At 39.5% G+C, this 23,853-nt stretch overlaps 1 protein-coding gene across 1 annotated transcript in view; it reads right to left on the bottom strand.

Annotated features, from left to right (window-relative positions):
- The window catches only part of LOC134218391 (transmembrane protein 235-like), a 91,772-nt gene that overhangs the window by 52,263 nt on the left and 15,656 nt on the right, over positions 1-23,853 (bottom strand). The window contains exon 2 of the mRNA XM_062697366.1: positions 7,654-7,783. Coding sequence (XP_062553350.1) covers positions 7,654-7,783 — 130 coding nt within the window. The remainder of the gene's footprint in view (positions 1-7,653; positions 7,784-23,853) is intronic.

Genomic DNA, 23,853 nt, shown 5'->3' with positions numbered 1-23,853 from the left:
GCTTATTTTGGAGGAGATCAAAGGTATTATCGTATCATATGAATGTGCTTTATCGATATGAACTTGGTTTGCGGTGATTTGATTGGCCATTTGGCAAATAAAACACTAGTGCGACAACTGGTGCTATAGCCAAAACTGGTACATCTAGCCTACATAGAGCATAATTTCGACCGTTTATTTGAAACCGCCTAAGCTATATCAATAATGATAATCGCTGTTAAGTGCATTAATCTCTATTAATAGTACATCACCTAAAGCGGGCACGCATCATTGTAGCTCTCGTATGGTCACCAGACCATAACTATTGCAGCATTACTAAGCGTAGCTATCGCAACTATCACTCGTTTGAAAAATAAATTGAAATTATCATCCCATCACTCATACTGGCCGTCTATCAAATATAATTCAAAGAGTTGCCGTTCAAAGCTGAATTCACACTTTCATTGGCTTTTCACACACTTTTCTCAGGGAGAAATGCTGTTTTGGCAATATTGGCAAAATATTGATTGCATGAAAAGTTTAAATGAATATGAATGTACGAAAAATTGATTATACCATAGTGAGTTTGGGTACATAAACTAGCAGAACGAATTTAATTCTATCTCTGCGAGTTGATCAACTCGCAGAGATTGATCATATGGGAGGAAGATATCTAGGTACATTTCAAATGAATGTACACTTCGAAGAGATATTAAAAAGATTGTTATACGAGATTGCAACAAAATAAATTTTATTAAAATCAGCAAACAAAATATGATTAATTTTGTCAGTTCAATAATGTTCGAAAGATCGATGAATTGAAGAAACTTTGCAATGGATACTAGATCGAAAAAAGCTCGTTGTTATAAAAAATGACCACAAAACAAATGACAATTTTTGTTGTTAAGACCAAAACTGTTCAAAGATAGTCTAGTATAGCAACCCTATAACCAGATACCGGCGAAGTGAAAAACTGTCGAAATGGCAACGTATGAAAATGCATGAAATCGTGACAATGATATTGGCAGCACTTGAACTTTTTGCTTGCTTCTTATGGATGCAAAAAGTAAACAAGTCAAAATGGAACCACTTTTGACGGTTCGATTGGAAACAAGATGGCGTCTTCGCCGATCTCTTATTCTAGTATTTCTAGTCTAGTAGAGTAGCCTAGAAATTTAAATATTGTACTGCTCATAAAAAATCTTTTTTTAGTCGCAACCAAAAATAAGCGCCAGATAGTCGCCTCAGAAAAACATATGTTACACATCTATGAAAGCCTTGAAAACTGATCACGAAAGCTGTAATTTTGTTGCAAGGCACAATATGATCAGAACACCTCGAGATAGAGAGATATCGAGATATGGAGGTTATCGATTTGAAGAACGTAAAAATGTATGTGAGTTGAAAGGACCGAGAAAATCATCGACATAGGGAGAATTATCGAGAAATGGAACATCGAGATCTAGAGAGTCGACTGTAATATTCCATTTAACGGATGATGCAGATTGGAAAAGACGTAATAACTGACAACATTCATCTCTTCTACGATACCCCGCGATGGCTCGGCGGGACGGAGACATCTGTAAAAGACTCGGCTGGTCAGCTGTTAACGGGCCCCTTCAACCAATTCAATCGCTGGTTCGATAATATTCAACCTGTTTTATCTGACCAAACAACTCAGCATGAACCGCCTCGAGTTTGACGTCACGCACTTCAACGCCGAACGTCAATCATTGCAAGAGATAGAAATCAGTCATCCGAAGCATAAAATCAAACAGCTGATTAGCCGAGATGCTTAATAGCCCATTCAGATTACGAGTTGTTTTGCGTGATATGATATGAAATGAGAATAAGATGAGTGAACTTTGACATCGAGATACTCTTCATTATGTCAAAAAGCAAGTAATCTAAATAAGTTGTAATTCTGACATTTGTAGGATTGAGTTGAGCTCTCATACGTATGTTGTGGTTGGAGTTTCGACTGGATTTTATTTAATACGTATTGTTTTCTTAGCTTAGCAGTCTTAGCCTGTCGTGTTGTCTGTATCTGTTGTACATTTGGGAATCTGTATAATAGTCTCAAACCGGAATGGGATATCGGCTTATCATTGATTATGATCTCTAGTTTTGTTCACTAAAAGTTCATTTTTATGTTCACCTTTCTGTTCACCGGTGACTATGTGACTATGTCTAATGTCTATCTATACGTATTTGTGTACAATGCCAACCACTACAACCGGCCCCTACACACTTGTTTCATCAGCAACGGATTTCGTATGGAACTCTGTAACGTTTCCAAGCGATATCCTGTTGGAATTCGAGCGGAGCCTTTAGGTGCTTTTAGGCTTCATAACGGGATCTCTTATATGGGTTTCAAACAGTGCTTCTTTTTAATTTCAAACGGAAAGATTCTTTGATGCCTTTCAGAAACCTAACAAGATTCCATTGAGAGGTCAAAAATTGATCCATTCTGAAGCCCAAAATGATCCCGTTCAAAAGCCCAAAGAAAATTTCATGAGGGTGTCCAAAAGATATCCGTTCGTACGGATTTCCGTACAGAATTATGAGAACTGCAGAACGTAATCCTTCTGGGATATTAGAACGGAATCATTTCGAGTTTCTGAATGAAATTCTTTTTCGAAAGGAATCATTCTGGGTTTCCCGAAAACAAACTATTGGACTTCCAAACGGAATTCTGATGGGATTCTGAACAAAATCATTCTAGAATTCCGAACGGAATACTTTTGGCCTTCCGAACGGAATCCTTTTGGACTTTCGAAAGAAATACTTTTGAACTTTCGATTGGAGCGTTCTGGGCTTCTGAACGGAATCTTTTTCTGCTTCTGGACAAGGGATTCCGATTAGAATACTTATGGGATTTCTTACCGAAGCCCTAAAAGGATTTTGTTAGGAAGCGCAAAAGAAATCGTTTCGAAAACCCAGAAGAGTTCCTTCCGAAAGCCAAAAAGAGTTTCTTTCATTAAACAAAAAAATCTCGGTTCGTAAACCCAAAACAAGGCCTTTCTCTGGATTTCCAAACGGAAATATTTGGGATTCTGGAAGGTATTCTATTATATTTCTGAACGAATTTCTTTTGTGCTTCCAAAACCAATTCTTTTGAATTTCCCAACGGAACCTTGTTGGGCTTCTGTACGAAATTATTTTAGACTTTACTTTCCAACGAATTCATTTTAGACTTTCGAAAGGAATACTTTTGGAATTCAGAGTAGAGCCATCTGGGCTTCTGAATGGATTTTTTTTTCTGTTCCAGAACAAGAGATATCCTTTGGTGCTCCGAGGCCTTAAAAGATTCCGTTCGGAAGCGGAAAGGATTTTGTTCAAAAGCATAAAAAGAGTTCCGTTTGAAAGCCCAAAAAAGTACGAAAGACAGAAGGTTCTCCGTTTGTAAGCCCAAAAGATGTCCGCTCCGTTCTTTGGGTTCCCAAACGGATTTATTCCTTCATTGCCTCTCCTCCGAACCAATCTCTTTTGGACTTCCCAATAGATAGTATTATCCCATTTAATTCCACCACTTGATTGTAACTTTAGAGTAAATTTCATAATACGTATTTCCACCTCAACAGCAATCTTACTTGTCTTCAGCATCTCGTACTTGGCTCGACTAAGTCTTACACCGACTTTTGATTATTGAAACCTCGATATTCTACGTTGTTAAAAGCGCATGCTTTTTGAATAATTTTCTAATAATAATTTCCTGTACCTTCTTAACTTTATACAGACAAATACAGACATTTATCTGAGATTGATACAGACTTATGAAAATTGTATCTGGCATCCCTGGTCACAGAGTGTCAGCTTGATGGCGTTGAAAAAAGTCAGTTTGAAGATGGATGTTGGTGAGAGTGGGTTCATGTGAAAACATGACAGAAAAAAAAATAAAAAAAGAAAAGATAAAAGTATTTAGAAAATAAACAAAATTATAAGTGTTAAACAGGCTGGTAAAATGTCATCCGCATGTCATTTGACTAATTTGTTCATAACTTTCTTCGGAAGCCAAATTTACTTCAAAATTTTATATGCACGCATAACGCTTGAGTAGTGCTATATTTTTGTCCAAAGGTACATTACTCTAAATATAACATCTGAGGCTAGAGAGTGAAATCTCTCCAAAATGTCACATGTCATTTGACATAATGTCATTTGAATGACATTTTGCCTCCCACACCCCAGATTACATATTTACAGCAATTTCTTATTAGACAAAGTTGTAGCTACATTTAAGCGCTATAAGTTCGCCATACTTGATAGTTAATAGCTAACCACTGAAAAAAGTTCTGGGAAAATTATGAAAAAGAATGCAAATGACATTTTACAACACTGAGTGTTAAAAAAGTGAGTCTTGTTATTTATGGAACTGAAAGACTCCGAAAACATTGAAATACTCAACTGTTGAATTTATTTATCCAGTAAAATCAGAATTACATTCGACTAAGGAATGCCAATATCTATGATACTGGTTATGAATTGTATTCAACTTTGACTCTGGTGTATAGAAATACAATGATTCAAAATATTTGCGTTTTCTAGCAAGTAAAACATTGAGCGTAATGGATAGTTTTCCAATGTTCAAAATATTACCGTTTACCTTTTATTAGTGTAGCAAACTGCGGTAGTTTGCCGAAAATTTAATGGTTTGGTGTTAGAAAGGATGATTGCAACTTGGACAAGAAGCGAAAATCACGGCTGTAACTTATGAAAACATTGACTTATAACCAAATAATAAAATCGATAAAGAGAAATCAATCAATATAGTTATGCCCTTATTATTCTATATAAGCGCAAGATTTTCTAAATTTTAAATTATTTCACTTCATTGCACAAATTGATTGTAAATTAATGATAACTTTTGCCTCACACGTTTTGCCTTTCTCGTATACAAAGTATACGTAAAGGCTATAGCATCACTCCAAAACCAAACTTTTGATAGAAGGCTCGGAGACCCATAGTGTTATATACCAATCGACTAAGCTCGACGAATTGAGGTGATGTCTGTATGTGTGTATGTATGTGTGTGTGTGTGTGTGTACAAAAATGTGAGACACACTTTTTGGTACTTAGCATTATTCGATTTGCTCGCAACAAGTTGCAGTCGACGCGGATTGCGGTCTAGTTGTTTCGTATTGAAAATTGGCCCGATCGGTCATTGCGTTCCAAAGTTATTGAAAAAACATTGTTTTTCTGCCAAGGGTCCCCCCTTGGAAAAAAAGATTCAAAAACGAAAAAAAGATTTTTGCCTTTCTCGTATACAAAGTATACGTAAAGGCTATAGGATCACTCCAAAACCGAACTTTTGATAGAAGGCTCGGAGACCCATAGTGTTATATACCAATCGACTCAGCTCGACGAATTGAGGTGATGTCTGTATGTGTGTATGTATGTGTGTGTGTGTGTGTGTGTACAAAAATGTGAGACACACTTTTTGGTACTTAGCATTATTGGATTTGCTCGCAACAAGTTGCAGTCGACGCGGATTGCGGTCTAGTTGTTTCCTATTGAAAATTGGCCCGATCGGCCATTGCGTTTCAAAGTTATTAAAAAAACATTGTTTTTCTACCAAGGGTCCCCCCTTGGAAAAAAAAATTCAAAAACGAAAAAAAAAAAATTTTCTCAAAGATTGCAGCAATGCATTCAAATGACCGCAAATGCATATAAATTGATGGAAAAAGTAAAATCTATTACCCTAAAGTGTTATTTCGACCTCTCTTATGTGTTTTTCTTATTTTTTTAATGCGCGAGAAAGGCACCACCAACGCTAGGTGGATTGATCTGGGTTTTTTTAAAAAAAATTGCAGCAATGCATTCAAATGACCGCAAGTTCATATGAATTGATGGAAAAAGTAAAATCTATCCCCCTAAAATGCTATTTCGACCTCTCTTATGTGTTTTTCTTATTTTTTTAATGCGCGAGAAAGGCATCACCAACGCTAGGTGGATTGATCTGGGTTTTTAATTTTACATATACTACAGATGTCGCTATCTGTTCCAAGAATTTTATGTTTGAAGACCTTACTTCGACTCGGAATAACGTCATTAAAGTTAATCAAAATGTTAGAGAGTTGAAGATGTATGCATTTGCCTACTGAAAGCCGAAGAATCGCATACACCGTCCAAAAATTCTCAAAGAGTTTCCAGATTTTTATTCGAAGGGGTCTCTTGAATTTCGAGTAAGAAAGAATTATGTATTTACTGTAAGTCCCAATCAGCGGCGCAGCAGAAATTTTTTAGAGAACAAAAAAATTATTGTCAAAATTTTGGCTGTTTGGAAGCGGAGGGGGGTGTTAACCTCAGCCCCCCCTCAAGGAAATATATGAGAAAATTAACTATTTTTGTATTGTTTAAAAATATTTACTATCGAAAATGTGTGTTCAATAACACTTGATCACCCAACCAGCGAATGGCAGATTTTCATACAGTTCTGTATAAGATCCTTGCCAAATCTGTTTAAAATTTTGGCGTATATAAATTTGAAAAATTTCATTTCAATCATTGTATTAAAGTCTCACAGTTTTATACAGTACCTGTATAAAAAGCTTACATTTTTTATATTGAAATTTATATACCAACATATTATACAGAATTGTTAGATTTGTTTTTTTTTGTGAATAGAACCAAAACTGCCGAAGTTGACGAGCTCGGTGGTCTAGTGGCCGGAGGTCGTGGGTTCGATTCCAGGCTCGTCCCTTTCCTACTTTGCATTTCTATCTAAGTTCTTTCTGTGTTTCACGTACTACCAAAACGATTCCTACTGTTATAACCTTCCACACAATCCCAAAACCTCCCGTGGCACCTATGAGTGGTCGCAGAGTCTTTCTTAGGTAGGTGTCCAACTAACAATCCTTCGCCTTCCTCAGCATTCGCAAGGACGTGGTCAGGGCAGATCTCGACTGTTGGAGAGTGTATTGCTTCCATCTAAGAGATAGTGATTAGTCCTTAATCATTATCTGTGGTAACGGATGAAAGTGATGCTACTTTCATACAATAGTCTTGGCTTGTACCACCTACGAATTTGTGCGAATTGCTCAATGCTAATGCTAATGCTAATAGAACCAAAACTGCCGAAGTTAATTACTAAACCGGTGTAAATACTGAAACAGCATCGAAACATTCTGACTAATCTTTAATTCATACTGATACACTGCATCCTGGATCGCAAGCATAATAACTACCCCCATCAGATATGCTATCTATCGCGCGGCTCCCACGGCAGCCTGCCGTTCGACAAACGGTTGATTTTCCGCGTCCGTTATTGATGTATAGTAAATAACCAACCCACTCTGTTATTATGCCCCTGTTCACCTCTACGCGAGAAACATGATCTGCTCGCACTGACGGGGGAGATTCTCATTCTTTCACCCATATCCAACACCCACGCAATCACAAGCTTCAACACTTTCATGTTTACTTTATATATGAAAAACTGGGCTTTTATGTACCACTAGGGCAAAATTAAAAGACCGCTTCTTGCTTTTAGCAACATATTAGACTTAATCAAGATGTTTCCGAGCCTGCGGTAATTTGAGATCGAAGCTAGGAGTTCCGTTCAAAGAACTATGATAAATACGCCGAAAACATTCTTGAAACCCTTAAAAGTATTTTTTTTCGCCTCAGTTGCATCTTCAGTTGCTATCAGCTGGCGACAGAGAAAGTACTCACCGGATGACGCTGGGGGTTTCTCTTTCGGGTAGCAGTACCGGAACAGGCCACGCGTCCGGGTGTAGTAGACGAGCCTGTTGTTGAACGATTCTGTGAGTGATGCTCCATCGGGGTGTTTTGCTATAAATGTCTGCAAGAAGAACGGGAAACGAAACATAATTTTAAAACACTAAACTCATAACCATAAACGGAAGGATGAAAAAAAATTAAAGCTTGTGAAAACATTCGTTTTATTTCCACTGGAACTTTATTGGGTGCGAAACCGAGGGAAACGGGAACCACCGGCAGACTGGTATCTTTGTTTTGCACTTTGTCTTCCACTTCGTCTAGCAAAACATGGTATAATGCGCTCAAGAAGCAGATATACCACGCTTCCGAGCATGTGAGACGCGGATGGCTAACGGCTATGGTCGTTGACTTTAAACTTCTGTTTTAGTATCCTCAGGTAAAGGTAGTTACAACGTGGAAGTACCTACAATTGTTTTGATGCACGCCGCTGGGACAGAGAAAGTGTGATTCGCTTTCGTTTGCCTATTACCTGGGCAGAAGTTGCAGATTGGAGGTTGCAGACAAGGAGTAACATAACTTCACTGCGAGTAGGTATTGATGGGATCAGTTAGAAGAACAAAACCTCAAAAGCTGATAAAAATGTCATACAAATTCATCAACAGAAAAAAAGGTTAACCAAATTCCCATCTCTGCGGCATCCATCCATCAAACGTAAAATGGAATACAAAACATTTCCCACACCAAATTGTTTTAATTTTTGTATAAGTAGGTAAAAGTGCCAAAAAGGATGTGTTTGCGTTAGTTCGGAGCTGGGATAATTTCTAAGATAGAATACTGTTAGTTTTCATGCATGTCTTTATCATCCTTGCTCCGATTACGTATGGAAAGCTATTTGGGAGTTAATAGAAATTCAATTGGAATTCAATAATGAAATTCAATAATGATGAAGTAAGAAAACTATTATTGTCGGCCACGTCCACCTTCTTCGTTACAAGGAAAATGAAAGAAAATAATGAAACGGCATCTACTTAATAAGAGGTCAGCCACTAACCGCCGCCATCGTAGATGTCTAGGAGTTGGAGAGTTTGGAGAAAGGGAGAAGAGGCTAGATTCTGCCAACAGTTTGACCAAATCAAAGCTTGGTTTCCGCACAATCGGATAGGGATCCTTCAAAGTTTTCATAACGTTAGTCTTCGCTGTTTCACAGAGAGCTATTGTCATCACTTCACCTGTTTTTGCATTAACTGACCCTTGATTTTCAATATTGTTTGGCCCGGGATGGTCCGTGGTCCTTTTTGGACAGTATCAAATGAAATGCCTCTCCAACTTCGGATGGGTTCGTTACTTCAAAAATTTGAAATTCTAAACTCTACAACGCAATACAAAACTAAAGTCGAGTGAAACAAATGGATCTATTCAAGTTGTGTACTAAAGTGTTGTTTAAGAACAACAGTTTCTTAAACAAATTACAAAATGTGGTCGGAAAAAAGATTTAAGTTATGTACGTGTCCGCCACCACCAATAGTGAATGAGTTCATGGGAAGTTATCAAGCTTCACTGGCTGCAGCTCGACAACGCACCAGTTCTTTACTGTACAGCAAATCCTTGAAAATGCTATGCGTAGAGTTGTCCGGAGAAGCTTACCAGACTGATAAAAATAACGATGGACGGTAAGCAACATTGTGAAGATTTCGGCCGAACACTACAGTTCGTTCGAACCCCGCCGGAGAATACGACAAGGTGATGGAATTACGTGACTGTTGTTCAATATTGTGCTAGAAGGTGTCATGCAGAGACTTGGGAAACGAGTTTCAATAGATCCAGTCAATTTGTTTGTAATCGATTCTAAAAAATGATCTCTAAATCGAAAGCTATCATGGGCATGGAAGAATCGTTTGGCTGTCATTTGACCGAACAAACAATCAGGCAGAAATCCAACTGGTCGAAAGTAATTTGGTCAAAATTTATTTATTTAGTATTTACAGTAGCCGTTCGATAACTGCAAAATGTTTACTTTGCAGTTAACGAATGCCGTTCGATAACTGCAACGCATTCTAGACGTCAAACGGATGTCAATCGTCGTCAGATGCAATAAAAGTGCATCTAAATGTGCAGCGCAATGCAGCTGTCATTGAGTCTGACATCAGTTTGAAGTTTAGCGGTCCGATAACTGCAAAACTGTTGCAACTATCGAATTGCAGTTAAAAAGCATTGCAGTTAAATGACTTGCAGTTATCGAACGTCTACTGTAATACGTTATTTCCCTTAAACCAGCGGCATAATGACAGCCAGTCAATTGCAAACAGAAAAAATACGTTATTTCGACTAAAGGTACATACGGTCGAAAATGCCGTTTGGCTGAACTGGTCCTTCGGCATAAAAGGCTGAAAATGCTGTCAAGCCAAAGTGACCATTTAGCAAAACAGGCCATTTGGCCGAAAATGTGATATAACTGAATATGTCATTTAGGTGACTGGCCGTATATGCCATTGGTCGGACGGGTCAAATAATCGAAAAGAAAATTTGGTCGAAAAATGATATGACCAAGAAAAGCACAGGTCGTTTAGCAGTGTATGTATGGAAGGATTGTTTGGCTGAAAGGTATTCTGCTGAAAGCCATTTGAACAATGGCCACTAGGCCGAAAGCCTTCTGGCCGAGAGTCATTTAGTTGAAAATGTTATTTGGTCGAAAGCAACATACGGCCGAAAATGTCGCTCAGCCGAACTGTTCATTTGTCCCTAAAAGTTGTTTGGCCGAACAGGTCATTTGGTCGAACTTTTCGTTTAGCCAAGACGCCAGAAAGGGCCATTTGGCCGAACGGATAATACGGCCGAAAATGTCATAAACTGCTGACGCTTTTTACGCTGTTTATTTTTCTTGTTTCAGGACTTTGGGCTTGATGAATCATTGAGTTAACCCCACGAAATAATCCACAAATCCACATCCGGCCAAACAGGTAGTTTGCCAATATATGCCATTTCACACTCAACCGAACATGTTGTTTAGATTAAAAACACAAAGGTACGGCCCAAACGATTTGTACGCAACGGTCACGTAGAACTACGTAGCTGTATCTTTTGGATGCTGTTTGCAATTATAATTTTAAATATGTTTTTGTTAATAATGGAATTAAAACCTCGATCGAATGCTTTAAAAAACGGCTGAGATATAACCGTTTAAAGTCTATTATATTATAATGAAGCTTTTCAATAGAAAACACAGACCTAGTTCTTCGTCAAAAACATTTGGCTGCTTAGGTCCAGACCAGATAAAAACAGGCACATTAAAAAAATAAATGATGCTAAAATCATAGAGAGTAGACATTAGCTAAGAATGGTGTGTATTTTGTATTTTGAAGTTTGTTTTTATCTGTTCTGGACCTAATCGGTAAAATGGTTTTTACGACCAAACAACATGTTTGGCTTTAAAATGGCATATATTGTTAAACAACCGGTTTCGTCAAATATTTTTCTTGGTTATATCGGTTCAACTAAACAACAGTCGACCAAATGACATGTTCGGTCTAACAATATTTTTGGCCAAATGACCCTTTTGGTCTAACACCATTTTTGGTCGTATGGTTTGGTTCTCTTCGGCTAAAGTTGTTTTTCGGCCAACTAATTTTTGATCAACTGTTCAGTTCGGCCAAATGGAATTCGGGTGAAAAGCCTAGATCATTTAGAAATGAGGCATTTCCTTTTAGAGATAGCGCCGTTCCTAGTGGTCGGAAGTTTTTCACAGCGTTTCATAATTAGTAAACCATTCTCTTCGGTCTATTTTTCAAAGTTTGAAACTAACGTGGTTTCAAAGTATTCACCATGCAGGAAGAGACACGATAAATAATTCTGCACAGTCTTGCATAATCCATCCTCGCCAAAAGCCGGATTATACCCTTCATTCAGTTCCATGATGGCCCATTTACGTTTTGGCTAGATTTAGCCAGCTGCCATTGTAGGAAGTACTACAATGGCACTTCAATATTAGAGTCCAGTTCATCCCAAAAAATCTGAATCCATCAAATTGTCATCAGTTCCATACAATGGAGTTTTTTGGGTGATTATTAACCAGGAACTGAAGATGACCACTGGCATTGGCCATATGAAGAATTGGTGAAATCAGCTAACCAAAATCATTACTGGAGAAGGTGTGCATAGACTGACAAGCGGCATCAACAGGAAACTGCGAGAATTTCTTCGAAATAACGATGCATGATTCGTTTCAGTTTCATAAAATAATATAACTTTTGTTCCATTAGTTTTTCGATCAAACTAAATGTTAAAAAATACACGCATTTGAAACTGCCCCAATTCAAAATGATCTGGTATTTATGGCTTTCGGATTAATGTGTTATTCGATCAAATGGCAACCCTTTCCTAGTTTATTGATCACTATGTGTGAACAAGTGGATACCGGGTGATGGTAAAGCGCAAATGTCTAACACAAATAAAAACCCATGGAAGTACATACAAGCCTCAGTAACCGATCAAAATCCTACAAAAAAATAATCTTTTCAAAGACGGGACGTAGGTTGAGTCTGTTTCTGTGTGCCCAGATCTTTTTGAGAGAATAACCAGTGTTCATAGTTAAATTGGATCACTTTCAAACGTTAATAACATTTCGACGCAACACCCAACAGTCAATTTTAATAAACTGTTGTGTAAAATGGCATCAGCGTGTGTTATTTGCACTGCGTGAGTTTCATTGCAAAATGTCCAGTAAGTTTGAAAAGTAGTCGAAAAAACTCGAAGAAACAGCACATGCGCTAGAAAATTTTATGCATTCACCAACAACAACCCACATTTTTTCGAAACATGTTAGTAATCCAATTTTGTGCCAATTTTCCAATAAAAAACAAGTATATCCACCTAGCGGTGATGATGCTTTTCTCGTGCATTATAAAATGTATAGGAAAAATCGCATTATATAGACAGGTCAAAAAAAGTACTTTAGGCAGATAAATCTCGTTTTCATCAATTTGCTCTGTTTACATTCATTTTTTGTAAACAATAGGTTTTGAATTTTTCATCCAAAAAGAGACTCTTAGAAGAAAACAATGATTTTTCATTTATTCCGAAATGCAATGCAACTCGAATGACACAGTTTTAAGAATTAAGCATTGTCCGACTACCGCGCAACAACGGTAGTCGGACAATACTTAATTCTAAAAACTGTGTCTACAAAACTTGTGCACATATACAACCATACATACGCATACATATGCACAGAAACAAACACTATTAATTACGACTATAGTTTAATGCTTCGGAGATGGCTTTTCAGTCTTGACAAAATCAAAACATTGTTTTTTTGTTAATCTTGTCCAACGTTTCGGTCCGTTTGGGACCTTCCTCGGGGACTCAATTCTCACAGGTTTATCCTCAGAACCATAGTTGAGAACAAAAACAGCGCAGTTGAGGTTGATCGAACGATACTGGGGTAGAATGAAGACAACAAAATCAAAAAAGTGTTGAAATCTAATCTTGGACTGATATTTGGCAAATTTTGAGCCAACATCAAGCTTATTTTTTGACCGGTTCACATTCCAGAACATTTTTTATTTTTTTTGCGATAATGAAACGAGATGATTTTCTTGCCGGAAAAAGTTGAAAACAAAAATTTCCGCCGAGTTGTGGTCCCTGTGTATCTTAAATGGGGTCGTCATTTAAATTTGCTGTTCCCAAATCCCGAAAACATCGCTCATTTAAAATCACATGGGGGAAAATCCGCGGACCAAATCCCCAATGTGTGAGGTTTGATGGAATAAGCCTGCTTGAGAGAGCCTATTTTTCCCTCCAAGCAATGACGATTCGTGAAATATCCCGTTATCGGCCTTGAAGTTGGAGAAGAATTTTCTCTGACAGAAGGAAACGAGTGTTTTGGCCGTTTTTTTTGGGTGGGCCTAAAGATGTTTTGAAAATAACACGCCACAGGCCCGATCGAAAGTTAATCTATAAAAATTGTGAAACATTTTTATTGGACTGGTAGCTATTAAAAAGTGCTATCGAATGGTATTAAAATCAGTTTTGTTTACTTTTTATTTAAAGGCGCTTATCAATTATTGAAAGAGATTGCAGTCTTTGTAAATGCCATGACAATCAGTTGAGAGATTTATTTTTTGACGAGCAGATCTACGTGATGCAATTTAACTGTGGATACCATTAAGTAAGTTATCTGCGATCTTTAGCGGATTTACACTAGGGAAAAACTGATATCCTGCTAATTCTGATACATCTTGGCGAAACTTCCGAAGGAATTCCTGAACGTGTTCCTGAAGGAAATGCAGGATTTTTTCTTCGTAAATTCCTTTGAGAATTTCTTCAGAAATTCCCTTAGGAATTCTTTCCGTATGTAAAATCATACGAAATACTTGCATTCTATCCGATAATTTGTTGGAATAATTCTTCCAGAAATTTATTGTACCGAACAAAGGAATAATTTCTGATGGGAATACTGAAGAAATTTCCGAAGCAGCAAGAATTTCCTATATTAATTTCCGAAAGAATATCGTAAAAGATCACGAAGGCGTTTTCAACAACATGCTTGTTGGAACTTTTTTATGAACTTTATGACTTTTTATTATGAGTTGACGATTTCCTAAAGGGATTTCCAAAGAAACTTTAAACGGGATTTCGGAAGGATTCTCTGAAGGAATTCTCGAAGGTATTCCTAAAGGAATTTACAAATTATTTCCTAAAGGTAGTCCTAAAAAATTGGAATGAATTTTAAGAGAAAATTTCCGGTATTTCCGATAAAGGACTTTCATAAGAAATATTTGAAGGAACTCCGAAAATTCTATGAAAATCATGAAAATTTTTTGGAAGGAGTTCTCGAAGGAAGTTGTCGAGGAAATCCCAAAGAAATTTCTAAAAGAGTTGCTTAAAAAAATCTGAGGAATGTCCTAAGTAATTCCCTAATGGATCTCTCAGAGGAAGTTCTTAAAGATTTGCTAGCAAATATTTGAAGGAACTCCTGGAGATTTTTTTTAATGAATTCCTGAATGAATTTCTAAAGATTTTTTTTCATTTTTTCAATTTCCTATTACTATTTTAATAAATTCCTTTAAAAAAATAAGAAAAATCTTTTCCTATTTCTGAATAAATTCTTACGCAAATTTTCGAAACCTAGATATATCCGATAGAATCCTCTAAGGAACTTTTGGAAGGATATTCGAAAGAATTTCCAAAATATTTTCCATTGGTATCCAATAAAGGAGTTTTGGAAGCTATTTCCGAAGAATTTCCTAAATAAATTCATAAATGTGTTTCCAAATGAATGATTTAAATAATTTCCGAGATCAAATCCAGGAGGAAGTTTTGAACTCCGAAGGAACTCCTGAGATAAATTCTAAAGTAATTCTTTAAATTCCTTCTTTCAATTTTCGAAGCACCAACCTGAGGAATTTGTAAATATTTTTTTTGATTCAGTTCCGAAGTTGTTTCCGTAGGAATTTTCAATTGAATGCCTGGAGGAATTTCTGAAGGAAATCTTGAAGCAATGCACAAAGAAATTGATGGAGAAATCAAAGAATATCGGAAGTACCTTTCCTTACACTTTTGTTCTATAATTTTGGAAGAAATTCCCGGGAGAATTTTGTTACCGTACGGTAACATTGATTGCCATTACGATGTGGGATGGTAGGATTATTTATTGTTCAGCTAGATAACGTCCGATTTAAATGTGGTGGGCGGCTGCACAACTAACGCTCCAAACGCAACGCAGATCGTTGGAGCCAGTGTGAATGCGACTGATTCGTTGGGGCGGAAATACTGAAACGGTGAAGAGGACGAAAATAATGAGTGCCCAAGAGTTTGGGGTGGCGGGAGCTCGCCAAACCGAACGAGAGACAGTAATAGTAGCATCACGGTGTGAAGACTCATGTGTAAGCGCCAATATTGCGGGTCGATTGTCCATGAGCTTCCGTTTGTTCCAACGCGTGTGTGAAACCCTGAGTAGTTCTACGACCACCACCAGCCTAGTTGAGTCAGCCCCGAAATTCCGTCCAGCGAAAAAGTACAGGCAAGCAAAGCCCCGCCGAACACAATCATCGGCCCCGGCTCCAGTTAGTCGTGGTCACGTTCGTTCACAGGCACGCCAAACGCCCAGGATTTCGGTCAGCCATCGGCCCCGCTCTTTCCCTCACGCATCCGTCGACGGATTTGGACAGTCAGTCCACCCGCTTCACCAAGATTCACCATCAACCGCTGACCTAAGGTTCGACATCGACATCCATCGTTCGGATTTCGCCAGATCCTTCGCCTCACTGTCAGCCGCCAGCCAAAGCGACTCCACGTCCCGAGCACCGATTCGTTCGGTCCGTCCTGAGCCTCGTGATGTCCAGCGCGCTCCTGCCAGCCCTACCACGTCTCTGTCGAATCTATCGCTAACGTAATCGGCGACGACGCCATCGCTTGATGCTGCTACTAGTTGACATCGCTTACACGATACACCCGGCCGCCCTCCTCTGTCAATAAACCACCGTAAGTTGCAATTAATTTTTGTTAGTAGGACTCCCACATCCGAAACTCTTCCCCACGAATAACGCTCTGGAACTCGGGAGATAGAAGAAGGCCTTTAGTGCCCACTCCGGAAGTGGCCGTTGGCTCAACACCAGCTGCTTGGGGCTTAGGCGGGTTCCCTTCCGGAACCGAGCATTTTCTCCCGGGGTAAAAAGGGTTCAATAGCGCCCAACGTGGGGCGGGGGACGGTAACATTGGTTATCATGATTATGTTGAACGGTAGGGTAATTAAAATTGTGTAAGATAGCTAACGATCAGTTTAAATAAGGTGGATGGTTGGAGACCTAATACATCAAACGCATATCATAGCGTTGGGGCTGGTGTACAGGCACCTGATCTGATAAGGCGTATGCGTGTATACGGATAGATGCGAGATGGAAAAATTGAGTGCCAAAAAAGTTCGGGTGGTTGGGGTTTCGGCGAACGATGGGTAGTAGAAGTTAGATACTTGAGTCAAGCAGATGCGCGCCCTTTTTTTTGGTGAACCGTGGAGCAACGAGTGAAAACCCGCCATCTTTCGTCCGGAGCGTCCGTACCACGTGAAGCCCGTTCCGTGACGCCTTCGTCAGCGCACTTTGGTCCGTATAGTTGCCGACTCGATCTATGGTGCCGCAATCAGGAAATCCAGCCTAAGCCGCGATCTTCTAATGCGGACTATCCGTTCCGTGCCACCTTTGTCGGTGAATACGTCAAGCTATCAACGGTTACCGCTTTCCGTCGACCGGGTAATCGGCCAACATAGCTGAAATCCGCCACCTATTTGTCCGGGCGTCCGTCCGTACCTCCAGGAAACCGTGGGTTGACTTCGTCGGAGAACACGCCGAGCTTGGTTCGACCATCGCCATCTTTCCAACCGACGCAATTGGCCCTCACAGCTCTAAGCCCGGTCAGTGCTTAGTCAGTCAGTCAGTCAGTTTTTAAGAATCGTTGCTGTCGTCGCCCATCCTTTCGTCCGGGGCGCCCGTACTACAAGAAACCCGGTCCGGGCCATCGCCGAGCCTGCTACGACCACCGCCATCTTGCCGGCCGAGACACCCGGTCCGCCCAACTGTAAACTTTGTCGGTGTAGCCGCTTTTGAGAAACCCGATCCTCGTCACCTTATTCGACGAGATCCTACGAAGATATCCGTCCGACGCCTTTTCGTCGCCGCCCCACGCTTCAACTCCGACGATAATTGCCCTGCCGTCCACCAACCGTTGCCGTTAAAATAAAGCAGTAAGTCAAATTTACTCTTACTTGTTCTAGGACCCCACATCCGAAACTCTCCCCTACTTATACCGCCCTGGGACCCGGGAGAAAAAAGAAGTCCTTTGGTGCCCACCCCGGAAGCTGCCGTTGGCTCAAGACCAGCTGCTTGGGGCTTAAGCGGGTTCCCTTCTGGGACCAAGCAATTTCTCCCGGGGCCAATTTTCAAAAGTATTCCTCAAGAAATTTCCGGAGGATTTCTCGCAAGAATTTCCGGAGGTCGTAAAATTTTTTCTAAAGATATTCCCGAAGGAATTCGATGTGGAAATATAGATCTGATTTCTGAAAGAAATTCCGGAGGTATTCCTGGAAGCATTTTCTAAGGAAATACTGGATTTATTTTAGGAAAATGTTTTGAGAAGGAATTCCTAGAGTTATTTTCAAAGGAACTTTCGGAGGATAAATTTGAGAATAACTTAACGGTGAAATTTTCTAAAGAATAACTACCTGGAGCTATTTCCGAAGGAATTCCTGCAGAAATCTAGGAATGTCTTCCGAAATTCCAATAAGGCATTTAGGATTAGCGTTGAGCAATTTGCACAGATTCGTGATGGTACAAGTCTGGACTATTGTATGAGAGTAGCACCACTTCCATCTGTTACCATAGATATTGATTTAGGACTAATCACTATCTCTTAGATGGAAACAATCTACTCTTCAATAGTCGAAATTTGTCCTGGCCATGTCCTTCCTAATACTGAGGAAGGGGAAGGATGGTTAGTTGGACACCTACTAAAGAAAGATGCAGAGACGACTTCTACTACCTCTTATAGGTACCATGGGAGGTTTTGGAATTGTTAATGTGGAAAGTTATAACTGTGGGAATCGTTTTGGCAGAACGTGACACATAGAAAGAACTAAGAAAGAAATACAAAGTAGAATAGGGACGAGCTTGGAATTGTACCAACGACCCCTGCTTATAAGGCAGAAGAGGTAGTTCGACTTTGGAATTCCTAATTAGGTATTTGTGAGGAAACTTTATGTGTAATTTCTTTTTAAAATCATTTAGGAATTGCTTCGAAAATGCGTGCAGGAACTCCTGAACTTCTCCGCAATATCCATACGAAATTCCCTTTGAAATTCATCTAAAGTTCCATTGGAAGTTTTTTAAATATTCCTCCTAATAAAATCTTACGAATTTGTTTCGAAAATTCCTTAAGGTTTTTTAATTCCTTCATGACAGTAGTCGGAATTTTAAAGAATTGAGTCAGATTTTTTTTTCTGAAATCCGTTTAAAAATTGCTACAGGATGTCCTCCACAAAATCCTCCAGAACTTTTTTTGGGAATTTTCCCTCTAGGATTAATAAAAAAATCCGGTACACATTTCAAGCCTAGATCTTTAATACCAATACCTAATTTTACATTGGCTGACTTAGACTTGAAAGCAACCCGACAACAGTTCTCACTTTAACAGATTTTTTGCCCAATATCGCCAAGACATTTGTCCGACATAGAACATGCTTAAATTCTCATCAACTCAATATTCTCCAATACCACGTGAGAATGCTGAGAACCGTGTCAACTGAAGAAAACAGGTGAAAACAATGCCTCTTAGGTGATAAATTAGACTCCATACGATGATATCATCCCTACATGAAGAACCATGAAAAAAAATTCGGAATAACTTTCCAAATTAAAATTATTTTTCAAAGTCCATTTTAAAAATTATTATTCAAAGTCCATTTTTTCAAGCTTCACCATTTTCTTATTATTCAGCAAGTTCGATAAAAATACAGATTTTGTGAAAGTTAGCAGGATTTCATGTTTCGTCAGGAACCGTAATTAACAGTAATTCTCATCTGTTAAACAAACAATGATCACGCTAACTCTTATCTACTTAGTAATTGAGTAAAATTGTATTGACAAGATGAAAGTAAGAGTGATGTATATTGCGTCTTATCAAATGACATTGTCACAATCAACATAAACTCGTGCAATCGACCCGTTCTTCGAACAATCTGTCCCAAACAGATGAGCATGCAGGCAGCACCACCGCCCTTTGCCCATTGAAGTATTGTGAAACACAACGGCATCAACGTGAAGAATCAGAAAAGGGCTATTCGGAACCCGGCTAATGTATTCTGTCAGGTGTCTTCTGGCAGATGTGGCCACACTGCTTTAGTTATTTACTTGTAAAACAATGAACCTGCCGCTAATCTGCAACAGCCAGCGAAGTGAAAACACGAAGATATGCACAGAATGAAATGCCATCAAAATTTCCAGTTAAATTACCGTTATTATGGTTATTACCACCGTGACTACATGCTACGGATAAAGCGCGGATGACTCAGGCAGCATGCTTCAAAGTTGGTAACCGGCACTACTAAAATGAGCGGTGGCAGTTAAGTACCTTGGAAGTGAAAAGTGAGCAATTTCTGCAATGTAAACAGACAACAAGCCAGCACGGTCCACACCTTCTTGGGGTTGCATTGCTTGGGCTGCCAAAGACTCTCACTCGATTGAGAGTTGGTTACCGTTTTTTGTCCTATTAAGTGTAGCCAGAAACGGAAGGGACTCTTGTTGTCACAGACTTGAATTCTACTAACTTATCAAAATAACAACAGCTTTGAACCTTTAATTTAAAGAAGAAAAATACCTGTTGAATGGTTTTAAACTCCAGCTCTGTCGACTGAAGCTAAGCATGAAGATGGGTCCACGCAACATTGAAATAAGTGTGCCTTAGTAGACGCACTACAATCAGAATATTTAATGTACTATTTAAAAAAAAGCGTAAAGCATGTACTATTATTTTTCGTGTACGAATATTATCCAATCAATACAAAATATAACATATTTGGACGAAAACGGACACGCTGCCCATTTAAACGTTCCGCCGCTGCTGCCGTCATGGAACCATCTTCTGCACTACGCCGACATCGCAAGCTTTCGGAAATCAGGTGTACATTGACCGAGCAAACCGGGCGGCATCACATATGTGCGCGACTGGGCGGGAACTTTGTGCAAGTGGCATAAGCACGCGACCACCCACCTACCACATGTACGGCATCACCTGCCTGCCTCCACGGCCTCGGTTGTTGTCCCGGCCGAGTGTCAATACTTGCACAACGCACAGCTTCCGATCGTCTTCTTTTGCACAGACGGTTTGCCTCGATGAGAGCATTCAAATTTTTTTGAACATTATCGAACAAATTTCCCAATTTCGCACTATTTCAGCGTTCATTGCGCGGTTATAGCAGTTGTTTGTATTGAGAGCAGCATGCATTTGATGCATTTATGTAAACTTGTCGATTATGTGTGTTGGCGGTTAGATATTACGACATGCATAACAATTGAACAAGACATCTCAATTACGGATATAGCGGACGATGAGACTACGAATGAAACCCAAAGCCAAATAAGAATTATTATTTGCATCGGATTTATTGGGGTCTCAATTCACCTCCGAAGGACACTCTGAAATATAGGTGGACCTTGACACATTGAGGCCATAGATGTGTGTTCTGGTAAATTCTTCTGAAATTCCGAGAAAATTTAATAAAACTTCAATAAAACCAAATTCAAGGAAACCTTTCTTAAAACTGTTAACTCATTCACGGAGCAATGACCCACTCTCACCTTCCAGACCCATTGTCACCTCCAATGACCGTCATCGATCATTTTCTAGTAAGTGCCCTTGAGTGGAATAGAATAGAGGGCGGCCCCGAAACCAAAAAGCGAAGCCTATAGGCCTGCATGTATCAAATTTCTTTCGATGGAATCAGCACTCGTGTTAGGTGTGGGAATTCGAATATTGGCGCAAATTGTTACACATTATCGAAATCAATCGCATTTAGCAGTGCTAGTTAACACCCCAAAACCGAATACTCGTGCCAGTTTGAAGGTCGTATAAACGTAAATACAATGGACATTTGATCATATCGGATACCACAACGTTCTGAGTAGAGATGGGCAAAACGGATCACTTAATTGATCGGTTCAGATCCGGGTCATTCATTCTAATGATCCGGATCTTTCATACGGATCGGATCTTTAGAACAATACGTAAGAAGAATGCAAAAGAGTGAAACGGTTGGCATTCTGGACCATGATTTCGACCCGTACATACCAAAATTTCACCGCACTCACGCTCATAAGGATATATTTTAAGTGTAAAGAGCCCACAATAAGCTTTTCGTTTTGTCATTTCCTTACAAATGGTTAGTTAATTTGCTAATCTGGTGATCCGGATCTTTTCAAAAGTGAGCTGCGGGTCATTCACTCACAACAAAGATCCGGATCATTTTAACGGTTCCGGATCAGAATGCCCATCTCTAGTTCTGAGTCTCTTACTAGCTTGAATTAGTGTGTAGAAAATTAGCCCATTTCATTTCGTTTAGCATAATGAATACGTACAAACATTCAAGGATTTACGGAGTACTGAATGCTTATTAAAAAAATCATGATGAATGCCAAATATCAAGGAACTAATGCTGTATTTTTTATTTGTTCGAAGCAGTACAGTATGCCATAACTTATTGCTAATCACAAATGATTCAGACTCGAATCAATAAAATTGCGACTGTTCACAAATCGAGTGTAATTGAGTAATCTCAAGATTAATCTAATTGATTAATCTAAATCATGTTTCCAAACAGTGCACGATTTGGGTCTGTTCACAGATTATGTAACGCTATAGAAGTGAGAGCGTCATCCGAACCAATGCGATTCACAAACATAATGTGTGTCATCCGTACACAAAGTATATGTTATTTGCTGTGTTTTGTCGAATTTGATTTTACGTGAATTTAACATTTATCAGTGGCAAATAAGCCATACAGAGACAGAATTGTACTTGCAAGAAAACTAAACATCTCAATTTTAATATTAAAATTGAACATGAAATATCTCATCATGTTCCTAATAGTGCTCCTTCGTCCGTATAGTAATTGCAGACATCATCATCATCATCATCGGTCAGAGAAAGCTGCCCTGCAGCACAGGTCTTATAGGAGCGAACAAAACTTGAAAGTGCCACATGCTTACCATGATCACGGTGGACACTATACGAGCGCAGCCCCAATGTGTGGGTACCTACCTCGGCTCGGAACACTCCTTTTTCTGCACGCTGCTGCAGCGGCCGGTTGCCGTCGTCGTCGACTGGAATGGCTGGTTCATCCAGTCATAGCCGCCGTCCGTCGTCGGTACGTAAATAAATACATATACGTAAAGGAATGCCAAAGTAAACACATTCGTTGTGGCATGTGCAGATAGACTTTCATTTATTTACCTCAAGTGACTGCACACAGGTCTCTAACTTCTGTTCGAAGCCTTATGCCGATCTTAGACAAATCCATGTGGTGTTGGAGAGCTTTTCCTTATTTTATGGAATCTGCATAATGACTAGTGGCTTTTTTATGATTTGATGGGAAATAGTTCTCATACCAATTGGCATTAGCAGCATCAATCCATTTCGAGTTTTTTTTTGCAATTTCGAGCCCGAATTAAATCCAAGTTTAGAGAGTCGGTCAAATATTGGAATCACTATCGGAACACGAAAAATCCAAATCTAAGTCTTCCACGAGGACCTCGGTCTCGGTTATCCGTTGAAAATAATTTTTGTAAGAAGAAAGGAAGAAATACCGACATTCACGGTTGATCGGGTCTCACGTTTAACTGTTTTACACCGAAAAACTCTGATTGATCCACCTAGCGGTGTTTGTGCCTTTCTCGTACATCAGATATACTAAAAAATAGTAGGAATTTCTTAGCGTGTTTTTTGTATATAAATCGTATTTTGGCCAAAACTTTTGATCCTATAGTCCGATCTAGCCAATTTTAAATAGGAAACAATAGGACATGATTCCCCGTCTAATGCAAACAAATCGGATCAAGATAAGTGCCTAAAAGATGAGTGAGTTTTATTTTGCGCACATACATACACACGCACACACGGAATGGTAGTCCGAAGCACTTTCTTCCCCCGCAAGAATATCCACAAGGCCACATGGAAATCACCTAATCAAGTAACGGAAAACCAAATCGACCACGTTCTAATCGACGGTAAATTCTTCTCCGACATCACGAACGTACGCACTTACCGCAGTGCGAATATTGAATCCGACCACTACCTCGTCGCAGTATGTCTGCGCTCAAAACTCTCGACGGTGATCAACACGCGTCGGAGTCGTCCGCCGCGGCTTAACATTGGGCGGCTACAAGACGGTAGACTAGCCCAAGACTACGCGCAGCAGCTGGAAGTGGCACTCCCAACGGAAGAGCAGCTAGGCGCAGCATCTCTTGAAGATGGCTGGAGAGATATTCGATCCGCCATTGGAAGCATCGCAACCGCTGCACTAGGCACGGTGGCTCCGGATCAGAGAAACGACTGGTATGACGGCGAATGTGAGCAGTTAGTTGAGGAGAAGAATGCAGCATGGGCGAGATTGCTGCAACACCGCACGAGGGCGAACGAGGCACGATACAAACG

Source organism: Armigeres subalbatus, chromosome 1, assembly GCF_024139115.2.
Source record: "Armigeres subalbatus isolate Guangzhou_Male chromosome 1, GZ_Asu_2, whole genome shotgun sequence".
Classification (NCBI taxonomy): domain Eukaryota; kingdom Metazoa; phylum Arthropoda; class Insecta; order Diptera; family Culicidae; genus Armigeres; species Armigeres subalbatus.
Note: the sequence above shows the minus strand (reverse complement) of the source record. Positions and strands in the feature narration are given on the sequence as shown.